Source organism: Falco naumanni, chromosome 3 (genome assembly GCF_017639655.2).
Source record: "Falco naumanni isolate bFalNau1 chromosome 3, bFalNau1.pat, whole genome shotgun sequence".
In the NCBI taxonomy this organism is placed as follows: Eukaryota; Metazoa; Chordata; class Aves; order Falconiformes; family Falconidae; genus Falco; species Falco naumanni.
Window position 1 is genome coordinate 89916870 of NC_054056.1, and position 25376 is coordinate 89942245.

At 39.9% G+C, this 25376-nt stretch overlaps 1 protein-coding gene across 6 annotated transcripts in view; it reads right to left on the bottom strand.

The window, feature by feature from the left end:
- Nucleotides 1-25376, bottom strand: part of RUNX1T1 (RUNX1 partner transcriptional co-repressor 1) — a 116411-nt gene that overhangs the window by 45870 nt on the left and 45165 nt on the right. For all 6 annotated transcript variants that reach the window (XR_005826877.1, XM_040586824.1, XM_040586822.1 and 3 more), the window contains 3 exons: nt 7306-7443; nt 3313-3554; nt 1496-1585 (listed from right to left, as the gene is read on the bottom strand). Coding sequence is in view for 5 of the 6 variants with exons in the window: in XM_040586824.1 (XP_040442758.1) it covers nt 1496-1585; nt 3313-3554; nt 7306-7443 (470 nt within the window). In the remaining variant the exon portion in view is untranslated. The remainder of the gene's footprint in view (nt 1-1495; nt 1586-3312; nt 3555-7305; nt 7444-25376) is intronic.

Sequence of the window (25376 nt, forward strand, 5' to 3'; positions counted from 1 at the left end):
CTGTCCCAGTACAAACTGGAACCCCTTCTGGCCCCCTCCCAGTACAGACTGGGCCCTGGACCAGTACAAACTGGAACCCCTGGCCTCATCCCAGTACAAACTGGCAACTGTAGCCCAAAGCACCTGAGCCTGAGGATGGGAGTGTGCTGCTGTTTGGTTTACTGTTAGGCAGTCCTGCGAGGAGCAGGGAGTTGGACTCGATGGTTCTTATGGACTCCTTCTAATTCGAGATCTTCTATGACTCTATGATTTACTTGAGCCGTATTTTAGGAGGGTGAGAACGTGAGTCTGTACCATGCAGCCCTCCCCTGGTCAGAGGCTTGCAGGCTGAAAGATAAATTCTTTAGTGCCAGCATCTAACAAGCTCCTGGCACGAAAGTCAATTAATTCTAAAGTGGCTTTTAAAAGGAAAACAAACTAGATGCCATGAAAATAAACCAGAATGATTTAAGCAGGAATATCAGGGCTGATACAATGGCAAGTGGAAGAGCATATTAAATTCTGAAAAGAAAGCATCTGGCAATCTACCAAGGTAACAGCTATACTGTCTGCATAGAGCCCATCTGACACAGCCAACCAAGAACGGGAAAAACATGAAAGCAAACTCATTGAGGATACTAGTGCTTCAGGACAACAGAATAGCTAGGAACACTTGTACACACTGACTATAATAATACAAAATGTCCACCCACACACTGACAATGGGGAAAAAATGGGAACAATAAATATCTTATCTCTGGGAAAATTCATCTCCACAGCAAAACCAAAACAGGACATGTTCTGAAAAGGCAACATTGGCTGTTCAGAGATCACAACATTCAGAGGAGGTAGTTACTGACATTTGAGAGGCAGAATAACTTCCTGACTTCAAAGATTTTGCTTCCCTGATTCCTATTTTGCAAATCATGTGTTGCATTTTATTTACTGGCTCTTGGATGAAATTTCACCTTTAAAGGTGCATAAGCATAAACCAGTGGACACACTCACCATCCTTCTTTAACACCACATTTGTACTGATGGCTGGAATCAGAAGAAATAATTTTAGCCTTTTCCTTGTACGGCAAAGTGTCACAATCTCACTGTGTACTAATGATCAGCAGCACTTTCAAAGAGGGCTGGTAGCAAAAATTCCTGACATCCCCTTACACTGAATTATGCAAAGTTTGCAAAACTCTAGATTTTTGCAAGCATGTGACATTGTTTTATTTACCAAGTCTCAAGACTTAGTTTGTAAAAGCTTCTATACCTACAAACTAAAAATATAAAACAAACAACGGTGATTATAGAATTAGGGAACCGACAGTTCCTGTGAATAGCCAGAAATAGTCCCCGAACCATACACTCAAATGCAGTTCCATGCACTAAGCTATGGAAAGAAGCCCTTAAACGTTCTTCATTTTCCTGACTCTCTTAAAAAGAAAAACTGTAACACACATCTGTGACCTAGCAACAATACGGTTTGAAATACTTTCCAGATCACTGAACTGTGTAATACCTTTAAAAATGGGATGACAAAAGGTCGCAGTGGGAAGTTAGTAGCTTCTTGCAGTTTGGAATGAAATTCTTCAATTGTCAAAGTAGAATTCTGTTGAGAAAAAAAATTCTGTCTTGGTGACAAAATAATGAAAACACTTAGCAAGAGAAATAGTAACCAAAGCACTCTGAAATTGCTTAATAACTCGTTCTTGATATCGATAAGAGGATAAAGAAAAGCATGCCACATATTAAATTACTACCTTATTAAAATACTCAAAGGAAAGCACCAGCATCTCAGACATTCAGCGCCTGTTGCTTACAGTAGTTTAAGCTCTTAGGTGCTAAGCATGGAAATGCTTTCACATTTCAAATACCAGCTGAAGCTGCTTTTCTCAACATTTTTTTAAATTTTCTGTTGGAGCCTCTTATAATATTGTTCCCAGTGCAGAAGTGGCAATTAACATGCACACAAAAATATCACACTTTTTAAAGGCATGTTCTTCCTTGTTTGGGGAGGAAAACTGCACTTTGCCTCTCGTACTTTTAGAGAGGATTGTTTATTATGTTCTAAGCTATGTAGGAAAGTTATTACTTTGCAGTTGAGGGCATAATCATGAAGACCACATGCTGCACAGGGTTGACCAAGACAGTAACATGATATGTGGACATTCCCAAGGAAAAGATCCTAATTTGCTCTTCAGAACTCAGAAAGGTAGAAATCAACTGTAATTAGCAGTGGGCAAGCACTTCTGCTCTGAAAATCAAGGGCAGGTAGATGCTCCCAAAGCCCTCTTTAGTTTCTTTACTAGTTTCCCTTTCCACAGAGAACAATGTGACAAGCAAAACCTCATTAAACAGGCATTTTGGATATGGAAACAAATGGAGAGTAGGACTTACTGAAGTTACACTGCCTACATTAAATCCCCTTTTGACACAGACTCAAGTGAAGGGGTCTCTGCTGCTGTCAGTAGGGTTTTGTGAAGATACAAGCGGAGAATGACACCTGAACGCTAAAGAGTGCTGGAAGTCTTTGCTCCAAATGAAGTCAATGGCAACTGCAGCTGCTCGGAACAGATGTAAATTAGAGCACCACAACAGCATTTTTCCTGGTACACCTAATTATTGCTGAAGGATATACATGGTAGACAACACTGTCTGGCGGAGAGAGGACTTTATTGGGAACAGAATGAATCCTGGGCCAGATTCACAACAGTTTGCCTGTAAAACAGCAGCTCAACTTGACAGATGTAGGTAAGAAAAAGCTGAGATTTTCATTCAGCCATAGAAGATAATCTTATAAATAAGGTAACTTAAGTAGCAGCAATGCATCGTCAGGCCCCTCATGGTTGGGTTCAATGAACACTGAGAAAAGGTTTTGCACTATGTAACCACAGTCCAAACATACATATTCAGCTCACCTTTTTAACCAGTATTCTGCCACTGTAGGAGGGCACTCTCCCCAGCCAACTAAACTAGGCAAGCCAAACCATGTTTTACTACATTATATAATTCAAGGTATGTCTACGTTAGGGGTGCTGCCAGTATAGAACGAAAACCCCTTCACACCATTACAACATAATACTATACTGGCAAAAAAAGAGTCAAATCTATATCTGGTTGGGCATAGCTGCCACCCATGGGATGCTACTCAACTTACTTGTGTTAGTTCCAGCAGCAAGAGCCAGCACGTTTGCATTCTTGCGTGTTTGGTATCTTTAAAGTATGATACATGCAGTGTATGTGACCCACTCTTTTATTTAACAAACGTGTCAAGCATACAAGAGGGAAAAGGAGAGAAAACGATCACAGTTATTATATCATTGGTTTTTTGCTTACCACAAGTCCTAGCACAAGGGTACGCACTCTCTCCCCAATCTCTGGTGAAATGTCATTGCCAAACTGCTGTAAGGTTGTAAGAAATCTCTTCAGTTTGCTGAGTTGCCTAGCTCCACAAGCTGGCGGTAACTGCTGGTTAGCCAGAGAAGAGGAAGAGGAAGAGGATGGCCCATTGCTAAAGCCATTAGGAGGAGATGGAGCTCCATTTAACGCTGTTGGTGAATGGCTAGTGCCATTGGTTACTGAAAGAAAAAGAGAGAAGGGAAGATAAAATAGAGAGAGAGTCAGAGAGAGAGAGTGAGAGAAAAGATAGAGGGGGAAATCCATCAGCTTATGTTTTCTGTGCTTGACCTCAAAATTAATTAAGTTGCACAATCAAAGATAATTAGCCTTTTGACAAAGCAAGACTACGCAGTTTATATTTTTTTCCCAGTAGCTGGTACTGAACAGTGTGTAGATTGGAAGTAACAGCAGCTGCCTATCACACAGCCCCCTCAAAATGCTCCTGGACCTGAAAAGCTCCGCCTTTTGTCAGAAGATTTAAAAAAAAGACAGAAAGAGAAACGGAGAGACAAAGAACATGAGTGCATGTATGATTGAAGACCAAAAAAAAATTGCTTTTTGGGGTAGAAAAAAATGTGCAGACATATTTCACGAAGGCTCAGTTTATCTCTGAATATTTTTACTTGTGTTTTGTACACACAACTGACAGCTGTGTTTATAAAACAGGACTTTCACGTTTTAACCTTATACCACCCAATGAGGAGGTTATTTTTTCCGATACAGATTTCCTAGCTGCTAACATATGGAACACACAAAGTTGTTTGTGCAGGTACAAATGGTGCCATGCCCACTGTGGCCTGAAGCCTTGCAGCTAGGGCATGAAGCTAGACTTCAGAAGACTTCTTAGAGACCACAAGCAAATCACTCAGTTTTCACATGCCAATACCATATCTCTAATAAGGCTAAGAAAGCATTTCCCTCCTGTTGCAGGGTTGCTGTGAGTATAACTATCTAAAGTACTAAATGTTCAAAATTTATGGCAGTGAGATTCATGCAGAAATACTGAAGACAACAGGCAGTTTTTGGCAGCAATTTCAGTTTGATTCTTACCCACACTGCAGAAAAGAGCAGAGAATCAAACTGAGGACATCCTTTTCCACCCAGGTTATTTGGAACAACAACAGTCAAGCACACTCTATTGAAGTAGTTTGAGTCTGACTCGTCAAAATGACAGCACATTGCAAGAACAAGGACAGCTCCCCAGAAATACATGTACCAGTGCACTGGCAGGTGGGAGCACGCAGCACGCGACTGTGCCCAGCAGCAGCCATGCTCAGCTAGCCAGTGCCCTGGGGCAATCTGCTGATTTCTTTTTGGGAAGTCACTCAGGACCCATCCAAAAAACATCAAAAATCAGAAACTCATCTATAATCAAAAATGCATAGCAGTATCAGTCTAAATTGCTCCCTATTTAAAAGCATAACCATGGCAATCTAGCAACTTACAGAACTTTCAATGTTTCTTAATGAAACACCTCTCTGACGCCAAATATCCCTCTCTCCTTGCCACTTTCTTCATCAGTCATCTTTATTTTTAGACAGCAAATCCTTTTTGAGGGTGGACACCTATTACTAGATTTAAATCACCACCACAATACTTTTGAAGGAGCTTTTGCCCCAGTGACTGAAGCGCCCTTCTGGAGATACTACAGAAAAAGCCATCTGAAAGGTTATCTAGTTTTTGCTTGTGTTTTAGCCTAGTTTTTGGCTGTCTATTCCTAGCTGCTTGGGCTAGGGAGTACAAGAAGTGGAAAAAGCAGAAATAGGAAGAAGCTGGCTTCAGCTAGTTCAGGTCTACGTGCAGTTCCAAGCCATACTCTGAGCACTCCAGTAGAGCGAGATATCTGAGTAAACAAATACATCGTGATTCCAAGGAACTTGCATAGCCAAAAGTCATCATACCATGAACTTAGTAAATGAGAATTAGGAAGAATAAGAACATGTCCTACTCTAGCCTGACACCACCCAACAACTCAGTCACTGGTAAGGGGCTGCTCTGAGGAGAGGGTACTGGGGCTATGATCAAGAAAGCACTGTACAGCAGAGTGCATTACCTAGGATAAATATGAGAAGGAGAAAGGCAGGTAAAATTTCTCCCACAATGAAAGAAATACTTGCCAAATGCAGCTTCTCTAAAAATGTCCCCCCCCCCCCCCCCCCCCCCCAATGATTTTATCTCTTTCCTTGTAATGGCTGAATTTGTCAACAAGATCTACATCAGTTCTAAAACAAACCCATGTCATTAATAAAACAGGATTTAACATTTTAAATTTCAAACTAATAAACAGGATGTAACATTTAAAATTTTGAACTAATATAAATCAAGAGTTTTTAATTGTCTAAACCAAAAAAAATAAGCATACCCTTGACCATGAAACAAGTATGATCGTCCTGGCCTAGAGGCATTCCCGCTGGAGTCCTAATAAATGTAACAGACACTCCAACAGAAGTGACTGCTTACTGTACAAGCTGGAACTGCTAAGGTCAAACTCCAATATCTGACAGGGTAAAAGGCAATTAAAATTAAGACTTTTTCAACTTTTCGTCTTCATATTAACAGCCAAAAAAAATCAGCTACGGTTCACACACCTTCCAAAGTGCTGAATGCAATCAAATAAACAAACATCCAGAAATCCTCCGATTACATTGATGATTGTAAGAGTAATTAAAGAAACACTGTCCTATTCCTTTTATGATTGCTAAAGACTACCCTGAACTGTGCAAAGTGCATCACACTGGAAAGTTATATCTGTAGGAGCCCCATCCTGCAAAAACCTGGAAACAGTTTTTAGATCGGAGTAGCTCCTAGAATGACTCAGGTGCTGGAGTTAAGCAAACAGACAAATCTTTGCAGGATCAGGGTCACTGGGTTAAATTTGAGTTTATGCAAATAGCTGGCACAAACCCTCCTTGCTGTTTAAGTTCAGTGTAGAACAGGACTGGGTTCCGGATAAGCAGCACAAAGGCCTCCAGCTGGCCTTCTGCATAGAGGTGAATTTTAAATAAGGCATTTAACAGACCGAAAGGGACTAAATAGACATAGGCAAGACAAATAGAAGATGCTGCCTTCATTCTGTTTAGGCATATGTATTCTACTGTTCTAAAAATGTTTTATTTAAAATGTGAAATGTAAACACATTCTCATGTTTATACTATTACAAGGCAGTATAAAAGAGACCAAAAATTTTGCAGCTAAATCTTGGTAAGAGAAATGTGGATCATTTCATGGCTGTGAAAAGAATAGTCCAGACAACGTGCCAGATTCAAATCTCAAGTTACACTGATACGAATGCAGAGTAATTCCATCAAGACTAGTAGTTTCTTGTGTGTTTACATCAATAGACTGAGACAGAGATGCAGCCCCAAGTGATTTAGAGAAGGCAAGTGGTCACAGACTCAAAATCTCTAGATAAACCAACAAAAGGCCTTTATTTTTGGTTTTATATCAATATCAACTAGACATTATATAGCACTTAAATCTAAATTCTTAGTTCAATGATAAGTGGGATGAAGAGAAGTATTTTCTTTATGAATTACTCCCACTTCAAAAACATAAACAAAACCTCCAAAGTTTCTATACAAAAGGGAACGGGACTCTTTAACAACAGAGTGGCATAAAAGAAAAGGTTTTCTGTGCTTCCCACAGAAGGACTGATCTAAGCATTAAGTACATGGGAAACTAGTGCTCACTCTTTTGACACTGTGGCCAAGTTTTCAATGAAATAACGACACAACAAACTCTGAGCTCGATGTTTTAATACCTTAAAGATGCCTTAACTTGTTGTGGTGTTAGTTTTGCTTAATTATGTCATTGCAGCACAACCAAATGCGGCTCCTGCCATGTTATGCACATTTCCCTCCACGTATTTTGGTTTCTTATATACAGAATAGAAAGAATATGGAAAAAAAGGAAGAAAATAAGTCTAATTACATGTTGTGGGCGTGAATGAACTGGTTCTTGGAGCTCCTTGGGTAGTGGGAGGAGGTGGCATGGTTGGAGGCGTCAGCCTGGATTGTGTCTTCACATCCACAGGTGAGTCTGGCATTGTGGAATGCTTCTCAGTGCGATCTGCAACACACACCACAGGAACACACCGGTTTATTTCCCCTCTGACAAAAACTTAAAAGCTACTGCAAGAAGTGAGCCATTTCAGCATCTGCCGCAAAAGATTACACCTGATTATCTACTCCAGTGTGCTCTTCCCAAATTACATCATCTAAACCTTACTTAAGAAGGCGTAACACAGATGGCAAGACCTCATTTGCAGCAGTGCTGCATTATCTTTTGTTTTTATTTCTAGCATGTGCAGATGCTAACCCCCAAGCACTCCTGGAGCTGCAATAATGCCACCTCCCTTCAAGGCTCTCATGTTAGCCAGGAGGAAAAAAAACCAAAGACTAAGAGACATGAAGGTAATAAATCCCCCTATGACAGCTTTTCCAGAACTAAAACCTGAAGCCCTTTAGTACAGGTGAGACATTGGGTGGGATATTAGTTGAAGCCAGCTCTCTTCATGTTTCTTCGTAATACCTGCTGCTCTCTCCATCACTTCTCTTAGTAATCATGGAGAGATACCTATGTTAAATACCAGGAGCCTCCTGGATCACTTTACTACCCTGCCCCTGGATATTCTTACATTCACCAGAAAAATAAACACAGTCAATTGTCACACACACATATCATTGCACCATTTTTTTTTAAAAGCATCTAAGTTTGCACCTTCACATATTAACAACTTTAACGTTCAAAACCTGCAAGATAAGTAGAAACATACCTCCCCAAGAAAACAAAACAAAAGGCAAAACCGGGCAGAAAACCTAACAGTTCTCTTGCAACTAAAGAACTAAAGATGCAATATATTTGATGTAGAAGCTACAGAAGTATCTTTTTTTCCAACATCTTTTTCAACACCTCTATGTTAAAATCTTAAAAAACCCACACAAACCCTTTTGTTTCATTTATCAAGAATGGGCAAAAATTTAACAACTGAAAGCAAAATTCAGGCTTCCTTACTCTCGCCAGGAGTTTAGCGAGCCATCTTGAGTAAAGATGAGTAAGATCAAGTTTAGCTTTTAATGGGTGTAAGTTAAATTCTTCCATCTCTTGGGGGGGGAGAGAGAATTATTTGTTTTATATACTGTTCTACACAAGTCTTCCTGCAATCCATTACACTGTTCTGCAAAGCAAGTAAGTGTTGCTGCTAATGGGTAGGCATGTAAGTCTGTGGATTTAATTCAAGACAATAGCAAAGTCTGTCATGTTCTATACATTCTGTCACTCCACTTTGCGACATGCTTTCCTTCTAAGTTTGGGGAAGATGAGCAGTGAAACACCCCCAGAACAGTATGAGGGAATACAGACACAGTATTATAGGATCTGTAGTGTTGATCTAAGGTTAGTAAACCTCAGTTGTGTAGGGAACAGTTTCCAAAATTACTAGCTTAAATATTAGCGCTGCTACAGAGACAGGTGCAGTTTGATCTGCAAATCAAGCAACAGTAAATTATTACACGCTGGAAAACAAAAGCAAGTTTTTAAACATATCCTATATACATTTCCTTTCCATATCACTACACTAAAACAGTTAAATCTATATCTTCAAAAAGCCATTCATTTAATATAAAGAACTACGAAAACTTGTCTTGAAATGTTAATTGCTTCCTTAATAGCCGAATTCATCTTGCACTCACCTCAACCAACCTCAGCAACAAGGGAATAAATAGCTTTCAGCTCATGTTGCAACAGAGGGAAAGAGGCACAGCAGTGAGCCCAAGCCCTCCTAAATAAAGGCAAATATTTCTGCCATGCCAAGAAAGGAGAGAGAAAGGGAGGCTTGCCAGAGCTGGTGGGGAGATAACAGTGGGAACTGCTGGTCCATCTGGTTTTCATTCTGCTAACACTCACATTGAACTGTTAAGGAAGGCAGTCCAGGTACACAGATTTGAAGCATGTGGGAGCGCAGACACACGCACAGAGGAGATGGAGGTGGGTGGAAGAAGGAGTGAGAGAAATCGAGCTCCTCTAACAGTCTGCTGCTCGCAGCGAGCAGGCACAGACTGTATCCTCCAATTCAGCTGTTGATAACTAAAAGCGATCCCAAGCCTGTAACCAACTGTACGGCTCCTGCTCCCCTCCTTTGCTGCACTTCAAAGTTCAGGTTCGATCAGAAACGCACTCAGATTGGAGGGGGGAGGCTTTCCCAAAAAGCTGGCAATGTTTTGTTACTTAAATTGAACATGGTAGTGGGAAATAGTGTGTTGGTTTTGCCCTCCAATTTCGGATTGCCATCCTACCATGATCCAACTGGTTTTTACTCCCTCAGTGTCTGCCACCCGGTTGGCAGATCGCTGAAATTATCCACAGACCCCTGTACTTCTCCTATAAATCTCATGACATTAGGGCTTGGTTTTCCTAATTACCTTTCTTTGGACCTCTTAGGGGTAAAAAAACCCTCAACAAGCTACTTCCCTTTGCTCTCTCTCCCTTAAAAAGCCCCAAACCCCAATCTGCTACTGCATGATTGCAGGCAGACAGATTTATCTCTGGTCATCTGTAAGTTCCCTAGCCCTGACTTCTGTAAGGAGATAGAAGGCTCCTTTCAAGCACATCTCAAAACACTTCTAACCAGGGTATAAGATTATCTTGTCAGAGCAGAGACTCTCCTTGGGAGTGGGCATGAAGGGCTTTTGAAGAACTATAATGCAAAACACAAAGCTCTTCCACGTGCTTGGAAGACACCACCACCACCACACCACCCAGGAGAACAGCCTTTACATCCCACTTTTCCGTCTTCTTTAATAGCAAAACTCCTGCAGGAGCCATATGCTCTTACTGATACTAATTACCTGTTCCTTGCCTCTACAGCTGGTTCCCTAACCTCTGAGGGAGCTACGGGGCTGGGAGCACCTACCTACAGCAGCTCTGCACCCACTTCTGTCCCACCACCCACAACCTCAGCAGCTCTGTTTTTAAGAGGTAGATATCTCAGGGAATGGCGTGGTGATGAAGCACAAAGCAGAGCCACTGCTGATAAAAGTGGTAGCAGTTCTTGTGATCTGAACTCCTAAAGCTTGTAGCGTCTGATGCTTAGCCTGGAACTCCAGCTTCTCCAAATAATTATTTGCTTTTTTAATTAAAGAAAAACAAAAAGCAAACACCACCACAAACCCAACAACAACACTTTTCACTGTTTACTGTCATTGTTGAAAAGCAGCCTGGTAAGAAAGATAAAGGTAAAGTGGTATTTAAATCATATTCAGGAGCCGAGTTTCCCTTAAATCATGTTATTCCATGAGGGCTTTATGTATAGACATTTTTCATACAAACTCTCAGTGGATATTCTGCTATCCATACATTCAGAGGTGATGAGGGTTTGGGAGGGCAAGAAAGAATCCCTCAAGAGGAAAAACTGTATTTTTCACATGTGAAAACCTGCCTGTATAAGATTTCATGTACATTTGCTCTGGTTTTATAATACAGGAGCATATACATGGAACTTGGCCTGAAATTTGGAAGAACTTTAAGGAAAACCATGCCTTAAAATTGCTTATTTTCTTGAATTCAAACACATTCTTAAGCTTCTTCCATTTCAAACCAAATTCCCCATTTGCAAAGCTATTTCTGATATTTATTTTTGTTTCTGTTGGACTCTGACATTTCAAACAATAATCCTGAATTAGCAGGGAAACACCAGAAAGTTTCATAGAGGCAGTATCCCACAGCATCACACATTTAAGAGTGCAGGCTCTGTATACAAAGAGAGTAAATTCTTTCAGGTGCAAAGATTTCTTCCACCAAATCCCTGTAAACTGTGACAGACTTGCACTTCTTAGCCCAGTTCGGATCAAATGGGGCTGAAACCAGAGGTCCTCCAAACCGGAGGGAAAAGGAGACATCTGCAATTCATTCTGCAGTGTTCGCTGCAATCAATTCAGGATGGAGATAGATGGTGAAATAATGGTCTAGTCCTAATCCATACACACAACCCTCTGGTGCAGTGAGAGACTTAGGATAAATTCAGAAAATATGTTTCAAGTATGCAGAGATCTACTGCATTTGCTTTGGATTATATTTTAAAAAGAAAAAAAGAAAACCCAAACATTTTGAAATATACATTCTTGAATCTCCTTTACAGCACAGTGATTTTACCACAGAAGTATTTTGCTCCATTTTAAATTAAAGAATGTTGTAAAAGTAACTTTAAATTACGATATTTCTTATGTGGATTTCTTGGTTCACGAAACTATACTGTTCTCGTCATTCATTCAGTTTTTATGGTAGGAGTTATTTTTATCACTATATTTAGCTGTTAGGGGAACACTGATATTTATCGTAAGCACAGCCAGCCTCTGAAGAAAAATAGGGAAGAGACAAAGTGAAACGTGTAGGAGCAGGGGCAAAGAGAGACATGCATGTATTCAAACTGACTGACTTGACTTCCTGTACCCTAAAAGATTTAGTCCATTTTTAAAACAAGGCGGTCTTTCGTATATGGCAACATTTCAGCTCACATGGCACCCATCCAAGTCTAACGCATCAAGTAAAGCTGATGTATGGAACAAAATATGGAATATATAATACTTTACTGATACCATTTCAATAGCCAATTCAATGTCAAGCATTTCTAGGAGTGGTGTGTTTTCAATTTCCTTTTTTAAATGAAAAAAAGTATGGTATAATACACTGTGGCATTTATTTTACTTTTAGTTAGTACAAACAGTTCCAGATGTATATTCAGGCATGAAAGATTCTTAAAAGACGCTCTATATTGATTGTACAGTACTTAGTACTTCTGTGCCAACATGTTAAAAATAAAAATAAAAGCTGCCAAATTAAAACTGCCCATTGTCTTGTTTCCTTTAAACTCACAGAAAGAACAAACGCTGAATATGACACATGGGATTAAAAACTGCCTCTGCCACCCAATTTATATGAATTGAGACCTAAATCTATGGGATTTAATAGTGATGATGGTTACCTAAATGGCGTTGGACTAATTTTTATTATTTTGAGAGGCATAGCATGGAATTTGCAAGCAACTACAGGTTGAGAGTCACAGTAGTACAAATTGGGAGACAGAAACCCACAAGTGTCCCTAAAAGAACAAATTACACACCTCTGTCATCCATAATGCTGTCACGCTATAGTCAGTAGAGAACCTTTCCTCCTTCAGGTTTGGCCAAGCTGTGCAGCACCATTACAAGGCAGTGTTTGTGGAGACCCACAGCTCCTGACTCGGATCTGCCACTACACAGAGTAGGACAATATTACAAGGTATCTGCCTTGGTTGAAAAGGACTTGCTCACAAATGCACAGTATAAGGCTGATATATATGCCAAAGCCTGTCTACCCCGTGTGCTGCACATCTGGGGAAACCTGGAAGTCCTACAATGCAGCCATAAAACACGACATTTGGATGACACCACTGCAGACCCTCTCTCTGCCAAGCATGCCTGAGACCTGAGACCGGTCTAGTCTTCATTTCAGTCATCTCTTGGCCCTTTTGACTTTTTCTTAACGAATAAAGAAGGACCTGAACATAATGGATGTTTTTGTGCTACAAACAACTGACCTCACACGGGCGTAAGACAGACATAACTTTCTGTCAGCACCAGATCCAGTCACGTTATTGGCCTAGAAAGAAAACATCACCCAGTTAACAGTTCCCCAGGGGAGAACTTTTACTCCCTAGGTGATTTGCAGAAGGGCAGTATCAGAAAGCAGCTCAGACACTCAGACTCTGTCTTTTGTCACAAAACATTACCCCTGCAAGCTTTATCCAGCTGAGCTTTATCCACCAGGAATAAGAGAATGCATGCGGGGCAAGTGACGAACATGCACAGCCAAGTTTTCAAGATGACACATTTCACTGCCCTCATAGCACACTGAGGATGAGGCTCACATACTGAAATGACCCTTTTGCAAGAGTAGTATCACAACTTTCCTGCTGCCTTATCTTGGTTCTCCTCTGCTCAGATAATTGAACACATCACATCACCAGCTATTTTTCAGAATAAACGAAAGCACACTCAGTTTACCCATTTCTTCTTACTTAGTATGCAGGAGCCAGAAGAAATTCTGCATCCTGGTTATCTCAGGCCAAGTTATCAGAGCCTTCTTCAGATGTGCTAAAAAACCCCTTGAGAATAACGCAATCTCCATTCTGTCTCCCAAAAGCTGAAAGGGACTTTTGTGCTACTGTCTCCCAGTTTTGGTAGGAAGAATTTGGGGATGATGTAAACCAAGTGAATGACAGACATATTCTTCGTCCATAATGGTACCTTGACTGGTCCTACTTTCATAACAATGAACCAAAAATGCTGAAGCACTCAGTTTCAGTTCTCTAAGGTTAGGGGTTCTGACTGGCAAAAAAACTATGTCCCACACTCATGACTTAGCAGCTGAAGGCCAGACAGTTACACGTTATAAAATAAGCAAGGCACAAGTTGAATCTCAGAGTTGAGACAAAAATGTTACGGCTTGGCTTTGCTTGGACATATTTTCTCCTGAAAGTAATAAAGTAATAAACTTGTCTTGCCATATAGTTTTATTTTTTAAAAGGGGGGTGGGTGAAAAAAAATCTTTTCCCTCTCATTTAACAATCTGACACATTTTGACAGTTTCAAACTATCATAAATTCGCTTGCAGTTATTTAATAATTAAAAACTGACTCCTGTCAGAATTGCACCTTTTTTTTTTTTAAACGCCTCTTTTCTCCTTCACCCTTCCTGGCTTTGCAAATTTTACCATGCAAAATCACTTGAACATACAAAGGAATGCAGAGAAGAATAATGCATTCTAAATCTAGACCTATTACCACCATAACCATTTATGAAATACTTCAGCAAGAGCAGACAAGCAAAACAAGGGCCAAATTGTGGCAGCTGACCTAAGTTTCCATAAGTCCTCAGAAAATAGTCTGCAAGTTCCCTTTGTCATGGCTGAATACGTACTAGTTGGCCTGTAATGAAGGCAAAGACAATGTGGATTTATACTAAATATCCCACCAACCGTCACGAAAATGCCTCTATGTCTGCATAACTAATGCAGTTAATAAGCAAACAATCCCACAATCAGTATCAAAATACTATTTTCTTGTTTACACTGTTTCCTGGATCTTTTCTACTTCATTTTGTTGACAAGTAACAAACCCAGAACTGCGTGTTTCGAGTGGTTGTCTTCCATGTCACAAGAACTACTACTGCTATTCCAAAACCAGCTCACTGAACGCTGAGGTCCCAGTGAAGTGAAGAAGAGGTGCCCACTACCTCCAGCACGCAGAAGAGCAATCAGAGCAACCACTGGCCAAACCCACTCCTTGGATGCCTCTACAAGCTACAGAGGTGACAACCTCTCCACCTTAGCAATCACTGTCTTCACTGCTCCTATACTTACAGAGGAAACCATGGGGGTGTTTTCGGATGTAGCTTCCCAAAGGCTCCTCAACCAGCAATATGCTTCCTTTTTTGTACAATCTTCTCCGGAAGACTTAGTAGACATGCAGGATTGCATGTTATTTGACAAACTACAGATAAATTTAGAATGATATCTAGGAAACTCAAATGCCATCAGCATCTAATCGGTATCATTTGTATACTTTTACGTACTCAACCACACATAAGCACATGTCTTTCCTACCAGAAGTAAGAACATTTTCTCTCCCAACACCAGTTAAAATTAAAATTCCAAACTTGCTCTCCAGAAACATATTTATGTTTTTAATCCAAAGTTTGTATGGTCCTAAATTAACAGCAAATAGTTTGTTACACACACCAAAAAGTCTGAAGCAAAATAAATATTAATTCCTTTATTTTTAATCCACTTACAGAAAATGTAAAGCATAGCTCTACCCATTTTAGAAAGGTCCTAAGAGAGCACTGATACCAGTATTCCATTAGATTTAACTAGAACTGAAGTCTCCAAAACAAGATAGATAAAATAATCTAAAATAACTTATTGAGATTCAGGGCAACTTTAAGAACTAAATTACTCTGCCAGCAAAAAAGTTATTAAGGCTGTGCTTTTAAAAGCATTGCTTTATGTTTATAAAACATGCCAGAAGTCCCTTAGGCACAAAAAGAATCAAACATGGGTGTGAGAGGTGGTATTTCCATGGCTATAGATCTGAAAAGATGACATAGGGACTACTGAGAGGGTAATGGATATACATCTGGCTTTGCTTGGTTTGAAACTGTGGAATTTGTCACGATCAAATCAAGATCCTTTAAGGTACGGAGTGGTGTTGGCCAGTCTGGGACAGACTGCTCCTCACCTTATGGATCAAGCTCTCAAATCCCATCGCGCCATTTTAGCCATCCAAGAACCCACTTCTTCCCAGTAATACTTCAAACAATGAAAAGTTTGTTCTTGTCGGTCAGATGCACAGGCCTGGGGAGCAAGACCTTACCCATAAGACAGACAGCACAGGCCGCCAAAGCTCCTTTCCAGCAAGTACCAGTCCAGTCCAAGGAAGGCTGCTGATTTCTGCCGTCTAACGCGGTCAGCTAAATTAGCAGATTAGACTTCCCTTATACTCAATTGAAGAGTTGGAGGCTCTAATGTATTAATTCCTAAGGCTGCCAAGTCAGATGGTATAAACATTCCCATACAGATCTAGGTCCTTTGCCTCATGAGAACCACCGGCAATCAGACTGCTCCAGCAGCCTGGCTGGTGTACACCAGAACTGGCGGTCCGCAGTTGCCAGGCATACTAACGCCTTGGTTTCTATTCAGCCAGCCAAGACAGGTATTAATCCACCAATACAAAACAGATAATGAAACATATTTCCCCCAGAAACCCTCACTCAGGTGCTGCCACTATTACTTACTGCCGCTGCCAGTGACAGAAAAGTGAAGCCATAGGCTTTTCTCCTATATTGGTATTATACACTGACAATCTTCAAGTAGTGCAATTTATCACCCTAATCAGTACTTAGGCATTTGTGGAAATACACACTTTGGAAGACTATCATTTCAGATCATCAGATGATGCCATTAACATCTTGTGTTTACATGACTGACTGTCTAGACAGAGTGTGAGAAAATACTCATTATTAGTTACAAGTCAGCTCCTCCTCGATGCTGCATATCACACCAACTGTCTTTTATTTTGGGTAGTGGATTGCACCTGAAAGCAGCAGCGGGGAGATGGGAGGAGGGAGAGCGAATGTCAGAAACTTCACACGGAATTAAGGTCCTCCATCTCAAACACTTTCTTAGATGAGGTAATATTACTTATTGACAAATAAGCTCACAAGCAAAAAACAAATGTTACCATTAGCAAAACCAGATGCATATTTCAAATCAATTTTTTGGCCTAACATACCATATGCATACTTAAAACATAATCTGAAATAATATAAGCATGCAAAGAAAGAGAGAAAGGAAGAAACTTGTGCATGTCATGTAAAATCAGACTAACAAATGTAAAACCAGATTGAACTCCTCTCTGAAGCCAGTGAATTCACAGAAATTCACACTTGCACAGAAATCAGGTGATCTCAACACAGGAAGAGAGGCATCAGGTTAACCTTGCACACCCCACCCCCAGAAACACTCAGGAATATGTGCTTAACTACAGATAATGAAAACAGCTATAGGTAAATGAGACCACTCACAGGGCATACAATTACGCGTGACATTTCTAGACCTTAAAGCATCACAGCAGTCTTAGTCTTGCACAATAAAACTTAAAACTTCCTTCTTTTAAAGTTTCTTCCCTCTGATTTGAATTTTAAATATCAGACTGCAACAACAACAACAAAAGCATACAGTTGAAGCTTGAACTGGAAAAAAAATCAACAATTATTACAAAATTCACAGAAAATATAAACTTAAAACAAGTTGAGGTGTCATACCAATGCCATGCTTGACAGTTGTTCAAAACATGTTTCATTTCATACCCAGCAAATTCAAATTAAATGTATTCTTTCCCCCACCCACAACAAAAACAAAAAAAAGGTTTTTGCATTTTTAGAACCTCATTTTCATCAAGCCAGCTAAACCCACTACTCCAACACAGCAATTTAATATTGACCTTTGTGGATCAGTGCAGCTTCCATGGCTTACTTCTATATACGTGCCTATATGTGTACTTGTGTGTGTATGTGCACGAGCATTTAAAACACATATTTAAGCTAGGTTTACTTACTTGATTTTGTATATAAATATACTTATGGTGATTTATTTTTTTTTACATTCTGCTTCAGAAAATTGCAAGAAAGAAATAGTTTACAGTTACACTGAAGGGAGTGTTAAATGGAGGTGAAACTACAGGGTGAGAAGTCAGACAGCAGAGAGAGACCACTCAATGCCACAAGTGCAAGGGAAATATTGACAAAGTAAAGAAGTCTGATGCATTTGAACTCTGAATGTTCAACGTGGATGCACTTAACCCTTGGTAATTCAGTATGATTTCTTAGACATGAAAAGAACCTCATGTACATGAAAAGAATCTTATGAAAAGCAGATTTAATTCTCTTTGTGCTACAGAAACACCATACACTTGGCTTTGGGTCTACCTGGATAGAGACATTTTGCTTCAGTGAGAAGTGGATTAACCAGAAAAGGAGCCATTATTATGAGAAAGGGGAGAATATTCACAGAATTGTCTAGGTTGGAAAAGACCTTTAAGACCGTTGAGCCCAACCAGTAACGCTGCACTGCCAAGTCCACCGCTAAAGCACGTCCCTAAGCACCACATATTCAACAGGAAGAAAGAAACTGTGTGGCGGGGCAGAGGGTGGTTGGGAGGGCAGCAGGGCAGGCTCTTCCCATGGGATGGCAACAGCCCCGGGACGCAGCTTCTGTGCTTGCTGGCGGCACTGGAGTGTCGAATAAAAGGGTACACGGATAAAAGGGTACACGTCAAGAAAGACAAGAACAGTTGCTGGAAACTGTTTACGGGCGCCTGCTGACCACTAGTGGGAGCTGGCATTGTGCAGCTGCCCGGGAAAAACTCCCACTCCCTGCGCGAAATTCAAAATAAATAGCAAGGTAATCAGAAAGCCAAAGCGAGATGCTTTAAGAAAAATTCTCTCCAGTATCAAAAGTTAACTTCAGCCATGGTGACACAGGAAGGAAGCTTATACTGTGTATGTATACATCAGTGTGGGTTGCTGTTTGCACAGTAACAAACAATTTCTCTCTAAATTTTTTGTTATAGACAGTTCTTCCTCAAAAGAATAACTAGGCAGTACTGGCTGCAACAGAAGACTATTGTCAGTGTCTCCTACTGTCACCTATATACCCCTGCCAAACAAGTCAGATGTTCCCCCTCCTCCCAAATTCCACCACACCTGCTCCCCCCCAGTTCAGTTTTGGAGACGGCTTTCTGTGTCAAGTACTCAAAAATCAAAACTGCAGCAGGCAGCACATCAGATGGTGGCATGCCTACAATTCCAAACTATATCCAGTCATAGGAACCCAGATTGTGTTCACACAAATACAGCCATGTGATTATAGGTAAATTTGAAAATATTCCACCAAAATTTATTTTTTTTTTAATTTTTTTTTTTTTTTGGGGGGGGGGGCACCAACACACAGAGAACCAAACAAAACCTGCTATTTTCTTCACATCTATAATCAGTCAGATAGATCAAATGGCAAGCAGGGTAGAAATACAGGGAAAAAATGACCAAGATGGCTCGCATAGATCTTTATAAGCATCCTTCTGGCACCACATACATATCAATAAAGCTAAATTCCAATGGCAAAAGCAATTCAAAAGCACAGAGAGATAGTGACTGTACTGGGATCTCCTGTGAGGACGTTTCTTTGTGGTCTTCACTTGGAATAGAAGATGTAAAACACATCAGTAGTTGTCTGGTAGGCTTTAAACTGCCTGGGTATGAAGAAATAAAGAACTGCTAAACTGCAACAACTATCCAAGGCAAGTTCTGAAATTATGAAATGAAATTTTTTAAAAAGGGAAAACAGGAGTACCTGGATAAAATACTGAACAGTTAACAAGAGTAGCTGTCCCCAAATGAGTTCCCATCCATTATCTTTTTCATAATTATTGCAACAGAGCAAACACCTTCAGTAACTGTGCATACAAATGACCTATTAGAAACTTAACAGGTCATTTCCAAAAGTGATTATAGCCCTGACTTAAAGAGCTACTCGGTTTTGCACATAATTCTGTTCAATGCCAACAATCTGCACAAAATTAAGATAAAACGTGTTTCCACAAGACTAAGTGGAAACAAACTTTCAGAAACTAAGACCATCACTTCAGAAGGTATGAGGTGGTAAACACTGATGAATCAAATGCAGTCATTTTCATAACTGAAATGTTTAAAAAATTGCTTTTGCTTGTATTCTGGTGTCAGGAGAATGGGAAGAAAAGGCAGCAATTACATGTTAGAGCTCTTACAATGCCACATGCTATAATTAAATGATGATGGGTGTAACAGCAAAAAGTCTAAGGTTAGATAGAAAGGATAAAAAGTATAATAGGTTATCAGAGTGGACATCTGCTATAGATCACAGTATGAACAGCAGAAACGTGTGAGTAGATAAAGATACCTCAGCCAACTCTTTTTAAAGAGTTCTTGCAACAAGAGGATGCTCTTCATCACAACGGTCTTTATGGGCCCTGATTCTTAATGGGTAGCTGTTTGTGCCTTCGATGTAAGTGAACATGGAATAGGTTTTATATTAGAAAATATTAGAAAATTATTCAGAGCCACTATTTAAGAAGAGCAATAATGAACAGGAGGTAGATGTGCAGCTTCCTCAGTTGCTGAGGTTGTTAAGAAACAGTAGGAGACACAGAAACAAATCCTGGCACTCCCACTGTGAATGGCTTGGGCATGTTGTAAAGAAGTTAACTGAGCAAAACCAGAATAGGCTCACTTAAAATGTGTAGGGAAAAAAGGTAAGAGCAAGCATACCAAGCCACATTAACCAGAGGAAACAAAAGAAATACCAGCTTCCATTCATCGAGCAGATAAATGAGAAGACAAAACTATAAAAATCTTTAAGCTTAACTGAAATTGAACAAAGACTGTGACAACTAACAGACAGCTACAGCACTGGCATAGCTTGAGTTTAAATCTCAATCTTAACGGCTGAGAAAGAAATGGGTGAGGAGGGAATGAAACTAGGACCCAAAAAACCCCCTGATTCTGGAAATGCGTATCTGATTTTTTACAGGAAGGAGTGAAACAGAAAATGGGATTCTGATATTGATTGTTCTTCCCTCATTTCCTCTTCTAGCACAAAAACAGAGAAAAGAGAGAAAAGAAGAGGTTAAAGCAAAGGTGCTATTACACCATTCAGTCAGGCCTGGGATCTCAGGAGTCTCTTGGCATACCTTCCATTCCTCCAGCAACCCCAAACCCTGACAAGAATGAGGATGAGAAACTGCATCACCTTGTAGGTTCTGCAGGGAGCCAAGCAGCCTTGTCATTTATTACTCTCTCACTACTTCTGTTTCTTTTTCTTATTGTTTAAAACAATCTATCTTTCCCTTTTTTTTTTTTAACCATCTCAAATGTAGACTTAAACACATGCTCTGCATCATGTTATGTCATACTGGAGCAGCTCCTTGAAATGCTGAACTTCAGTTATGATTATTTATCTAAAAGCTTTGAGGTTTTTTAAACTGTGTGTATTTTGTTGGACTGTATCTAGTGATAGTTAAACTCCTAAGCCTTCAACCTGCCATCGCAAAGAAGCTGATACAAAAGAGTCCAAGTAGAGTTTACTGTTGGTCTGTAACGAGAGTAAAATTATAAATCTCTGTACTGAAAACCAGCTGCTTCATTCTCAACTCGGATCCCCCCCCCACCCCCACTTTCTTCTGCATTCTAGCTAGCATACAGCTGTAATAAATGTGGCTTTTCTCACAAGTCGTGCAGATGTTAACAGTTCTGTAGGACATCAAGAAACATTTCAAGAATCTTGTAAGTGCTGACTAAACTTGCTTGAATTACCCACACTACCTCCTCCACATTCCTATTCAGTAACATTAGCCTTCGTGAATGTATTAAGGAAAAAAAAAATTAGCATTTAAGCCAAGACATTAATACCTAGGTCTAAATGCACTATCAATAAACAAGGAATGTTCTTAAGCCATCAGACAACAGATATTCAGATAGCGAACCAAAAGAATTCAATTTATTCTTTGTCAAGATGACTAATGCATTTTTCATTTCTTATCTATGCAAGGAGTGGCTAAGTGACTGTCTGAAAATATATATTTATAAAAGTCACGGCTGGATGTATTTGAAAGAACGTATCAGAAGTATAGCAAGATCTTTTCTTTTCTAGTAATCAAGTGGATTAATACTAAATTAGAGTGAAGGAGTTCAAAGTGCTACCTAGTACATTTTTATTAGCTTGACAGTCATATGCATTAAAGATTAAGCTAAAGCCTCAAACCACAGTTGGTTCTGGGCAGCAGCAACAGTCCAGCTGTGCAGGTGGAGGACTAGATACCAAATGCATTCATTCAGAGGTCTGTGCTAGAGACACTGTTTTATATTCTTCCCCCTTCAAGCAGTGTGCTGGTTTTGGCTGTGGTAGAGGAGACACAGCCGGGACAGCTGACCCCAATTGACCAAAGGGATAGTGCATACCATACGATGTCATGCTCAGCAATGAAGGTAGGGGAAAGGTTGGCCAGGGGACTGCTGCTTGGAGACTGGCTGGCTGGCCATCAGTCATTGGTGGTGAGCAATTGTTTCCACTTGCATCACTTGTCTTTCCTGGGTTTTATTTCTCTCTGTTATTTTCATCATCATCTTCGTCATTATTATTAAAATTATTATTAGTAGTAGTAGTAGTAGTAGTATTCATATTATTTTAAAACTGCTTTTATCTCAGCCCATGAATGAGTTTTCTCACTTTTACCCTTCCAAATCTCTTCCTAGGGCATCCTGCTTGGGAGGGGACTCAGCGAGCGGCTGTGTGGTGCTTAATTGCTGGCTGGGGTTAAACCACAACAAGCAGCAAGCTTAGTCTCCTTTTTTGGGGTAGGACTTTCAAAACACATGAAGCCGTTTAGAAGCACAGTCACCAACAAAGGCAAATGTGCCTAGTACTCATGTATTACTCCAGACACTTGAAAATCCCACATCAAATACCCTACCCTGTGTGTAAATTTCACACTTTCAAAACCTACTGGAAGGAGGGCTGCAGAGCGATTCACAGCACTGAGCCATAAAAGGATCCCAATCTTTGACAAGTTCAGAAACAAAATGTGCAGTCGAGAGTTTCTACGGCACAGTTTTGAGATTGTCTCCAGTCAAGTGTCAATCTCAGCAGTTTCAAAGAGGACAGGGTAGGGAGAAATAAAACGAACATATCAGTACATTTCCTGCAAGGGATCAATAAAAAGACCTCACTCCTACAAAGACTTACCTACCTGCTCAACTTCAGATACTTATCCTATTATGGTGGCACAGCTGAAATTACAATCAAGTCTTGAAGACGCAGGGCCCAAATAATTTACCATGAAATGCGGAATTCAGGGTATCGTTTGTTCTTTAATATAGCAATATAGGAAACCTGAATATAAAGCAGAATTGCATCATGCTATTTTTAAATGCTTCCTCACACTGCTTTTAGAGTAATTTCATCAAAATGTCATAAAAAGTGCGCTTGAGCGTTTTGAGATAAGCAAAAAGACAATAGACTACAACGTTAAAAAGAAGTTAATGTAATATTAGCAGAAACTATGTAATTAGCTAGTCCAAAACCTCAACCTGTCTTTAAGCTTCCCCAAACAAAATAAATTGGAAGGAGATAGCAGGAAGAACTAAAAAAAAAGGAGGGGGGGGGGGGAAAAAGAGAGGGAAAAGAAACCCCACACGAGCCAGAGTCCCTCACTACTGTTATTCCTCCCCGAGCGGAAATGCTCAGCTCAGTCATGGCTTAGGAGGCATAAACATCATTGAAATTCAAAGGCAGCTCCGAGAAAGAGGATGCCTCAATTGGTATGCAAGTGGCGCTTTCTCGCCCTGAATACATTATGAACTTGCAGCATGCTAATATGCCATGCTATCATAAGCACCAGATGGAACAGTAGGCAGTATATGTCCCATCAAACCTCAGGAAGATGTATTAATGTTCCTGCTCTTTTTTTTTCTTCCCTTCCCCTCCCCCTTCCCTACTACAACCCTTCAGCTGTGTCCCTAGACTGGCACATTTCTTAGCATCAGTCACCTGCTCCTGAAGCACAGTTCTCCAGGGTTGCCTCATCTTCACCAGGTGGTGCCATGCATCTTTTCAATCTTTTTTATCGCAGAAGGTAAAGGCCACAAGATGTGTCAGGCTGTGCTTAGTGAAGGGTACCGAGTACAAAAGATAACATCACGAGATAAATGATAGATGAAAAAAGACTTCGGGTTTAAAGCTAGCACAATTGTTTTAAATTATGCATAAGTAGCGCAGCACAAATTTCCCCCTCAGTACTACTAGCAGATGAAGAACTGAAGGGCAGTGGCAAAGGGTAAGATTTTCTGTGCAATCGAACAAACCAGAGGAAACTGGATTAAAGATCTTTGAACTGAATTCCTTTTTTCACCACACTGGAAACATTTTCAGAGAAGACATACACAATTCAACAGCCATTTACTGGGTAGGGGACAGGGTTCAATTCTAAATTGGAGCATGAAAATGGCACACAGGCAAATTAGTTTACAGGATTTTGACAATGATAGTAATATTGTTAATAATAATATCAATGATATTATTATTATAATCATATTCTTTGGCTTTTACGACTAAAAAACTGCTTAGACCTGTATGTATCATTCTAAAGAAGTGTAGTATTTTAATACTGCTTTGCACCATTAATGAACTCAATCCCAAGCAGGATTTATATGACTAAAGAGAGATGTAATCTAGTATTCTGCGTGAAAGTATGTGCATACGCATACAAAACTAAAACACAAACATTCTGGTATCACCTGAACTTTTCCTATCTATTCATAGAAATATGCCTCCTATTGAAATAAAGTTTGCAAGAAAATTTTCTTTTTTTTTTTCCCCCCCCTTCTGCTGGGCCCTTCAAAAGATAAAATCAGGTCCTCAAGACAGAAAATGAAGAGGTCTGTGCATTCAAACCACAAGTAAGAAAGACCTGAAACGGCTGAAGAAAAGCAAATCAGTTATTTTTTATCTGAAGTATTAATGTTCACATGTTTTTCAGAAAGAAATCACATCAGTAAACATTTTGCTGACTTCTGATATTTTACAAACCACCTGCTGTTTTACAAACAGCTCTTACTATGCATGTAAGTCTATTATTTTCCTAACAACATTAGCCTCTTCATAAATACAGCCTAATTCTGTAAGATGCTGAATATTCACAACTCACAGGAACTTTTCTGGGAATTAACACTGCTCAAAACCTCGCGAGAGCTAGTTACACAAGTTACCTGTTGCATATATAAGAAGGACTTTTCCAAGTATTACAGGTCTGGTTAACAGGGATTTCCCCCTACTCATCCAATCCTCACTAAAATAAAGAATAATCACATTTTTCTTTCAAACAAAACACTTTATGACTGTTATTCACAAGTAACAGGCTTTACTGTAGCATCTATTAAGTCCAGACAGACTCTAATGCAAGGATGTCCTAGGGACTAAGTCAGAAATCAGACCATTTTTTTTCCTTTTTCTCTTCCTACTGAATATTGGGGGGCTAGTTAATATATAGCCTTTAAGGGTAATTTGCTAGATTATGATTTGCATTGTGCAAATAAGCCTATTTAAGTCCATTATCCTGTATTATAAAGTAATTTCTGACACCTTAACTGTGCTCAATTTAATTACAACACACTGAAACAGTACAGCTGACTCCCAAAGGAACCTGTTTGGATCAGATGATGATGATATATGCTAGCTGCTGATCATCTTTCACCATCAGATCCGCAACCAACTGCTTTAAAGAACAGTATCAGAACATCTACATCATCATAATACTTTGTGGCAAAAAGCCCTCCAAACCCAGCAATTGCATGCAACAACATAAGCAGACATAGTTAAAA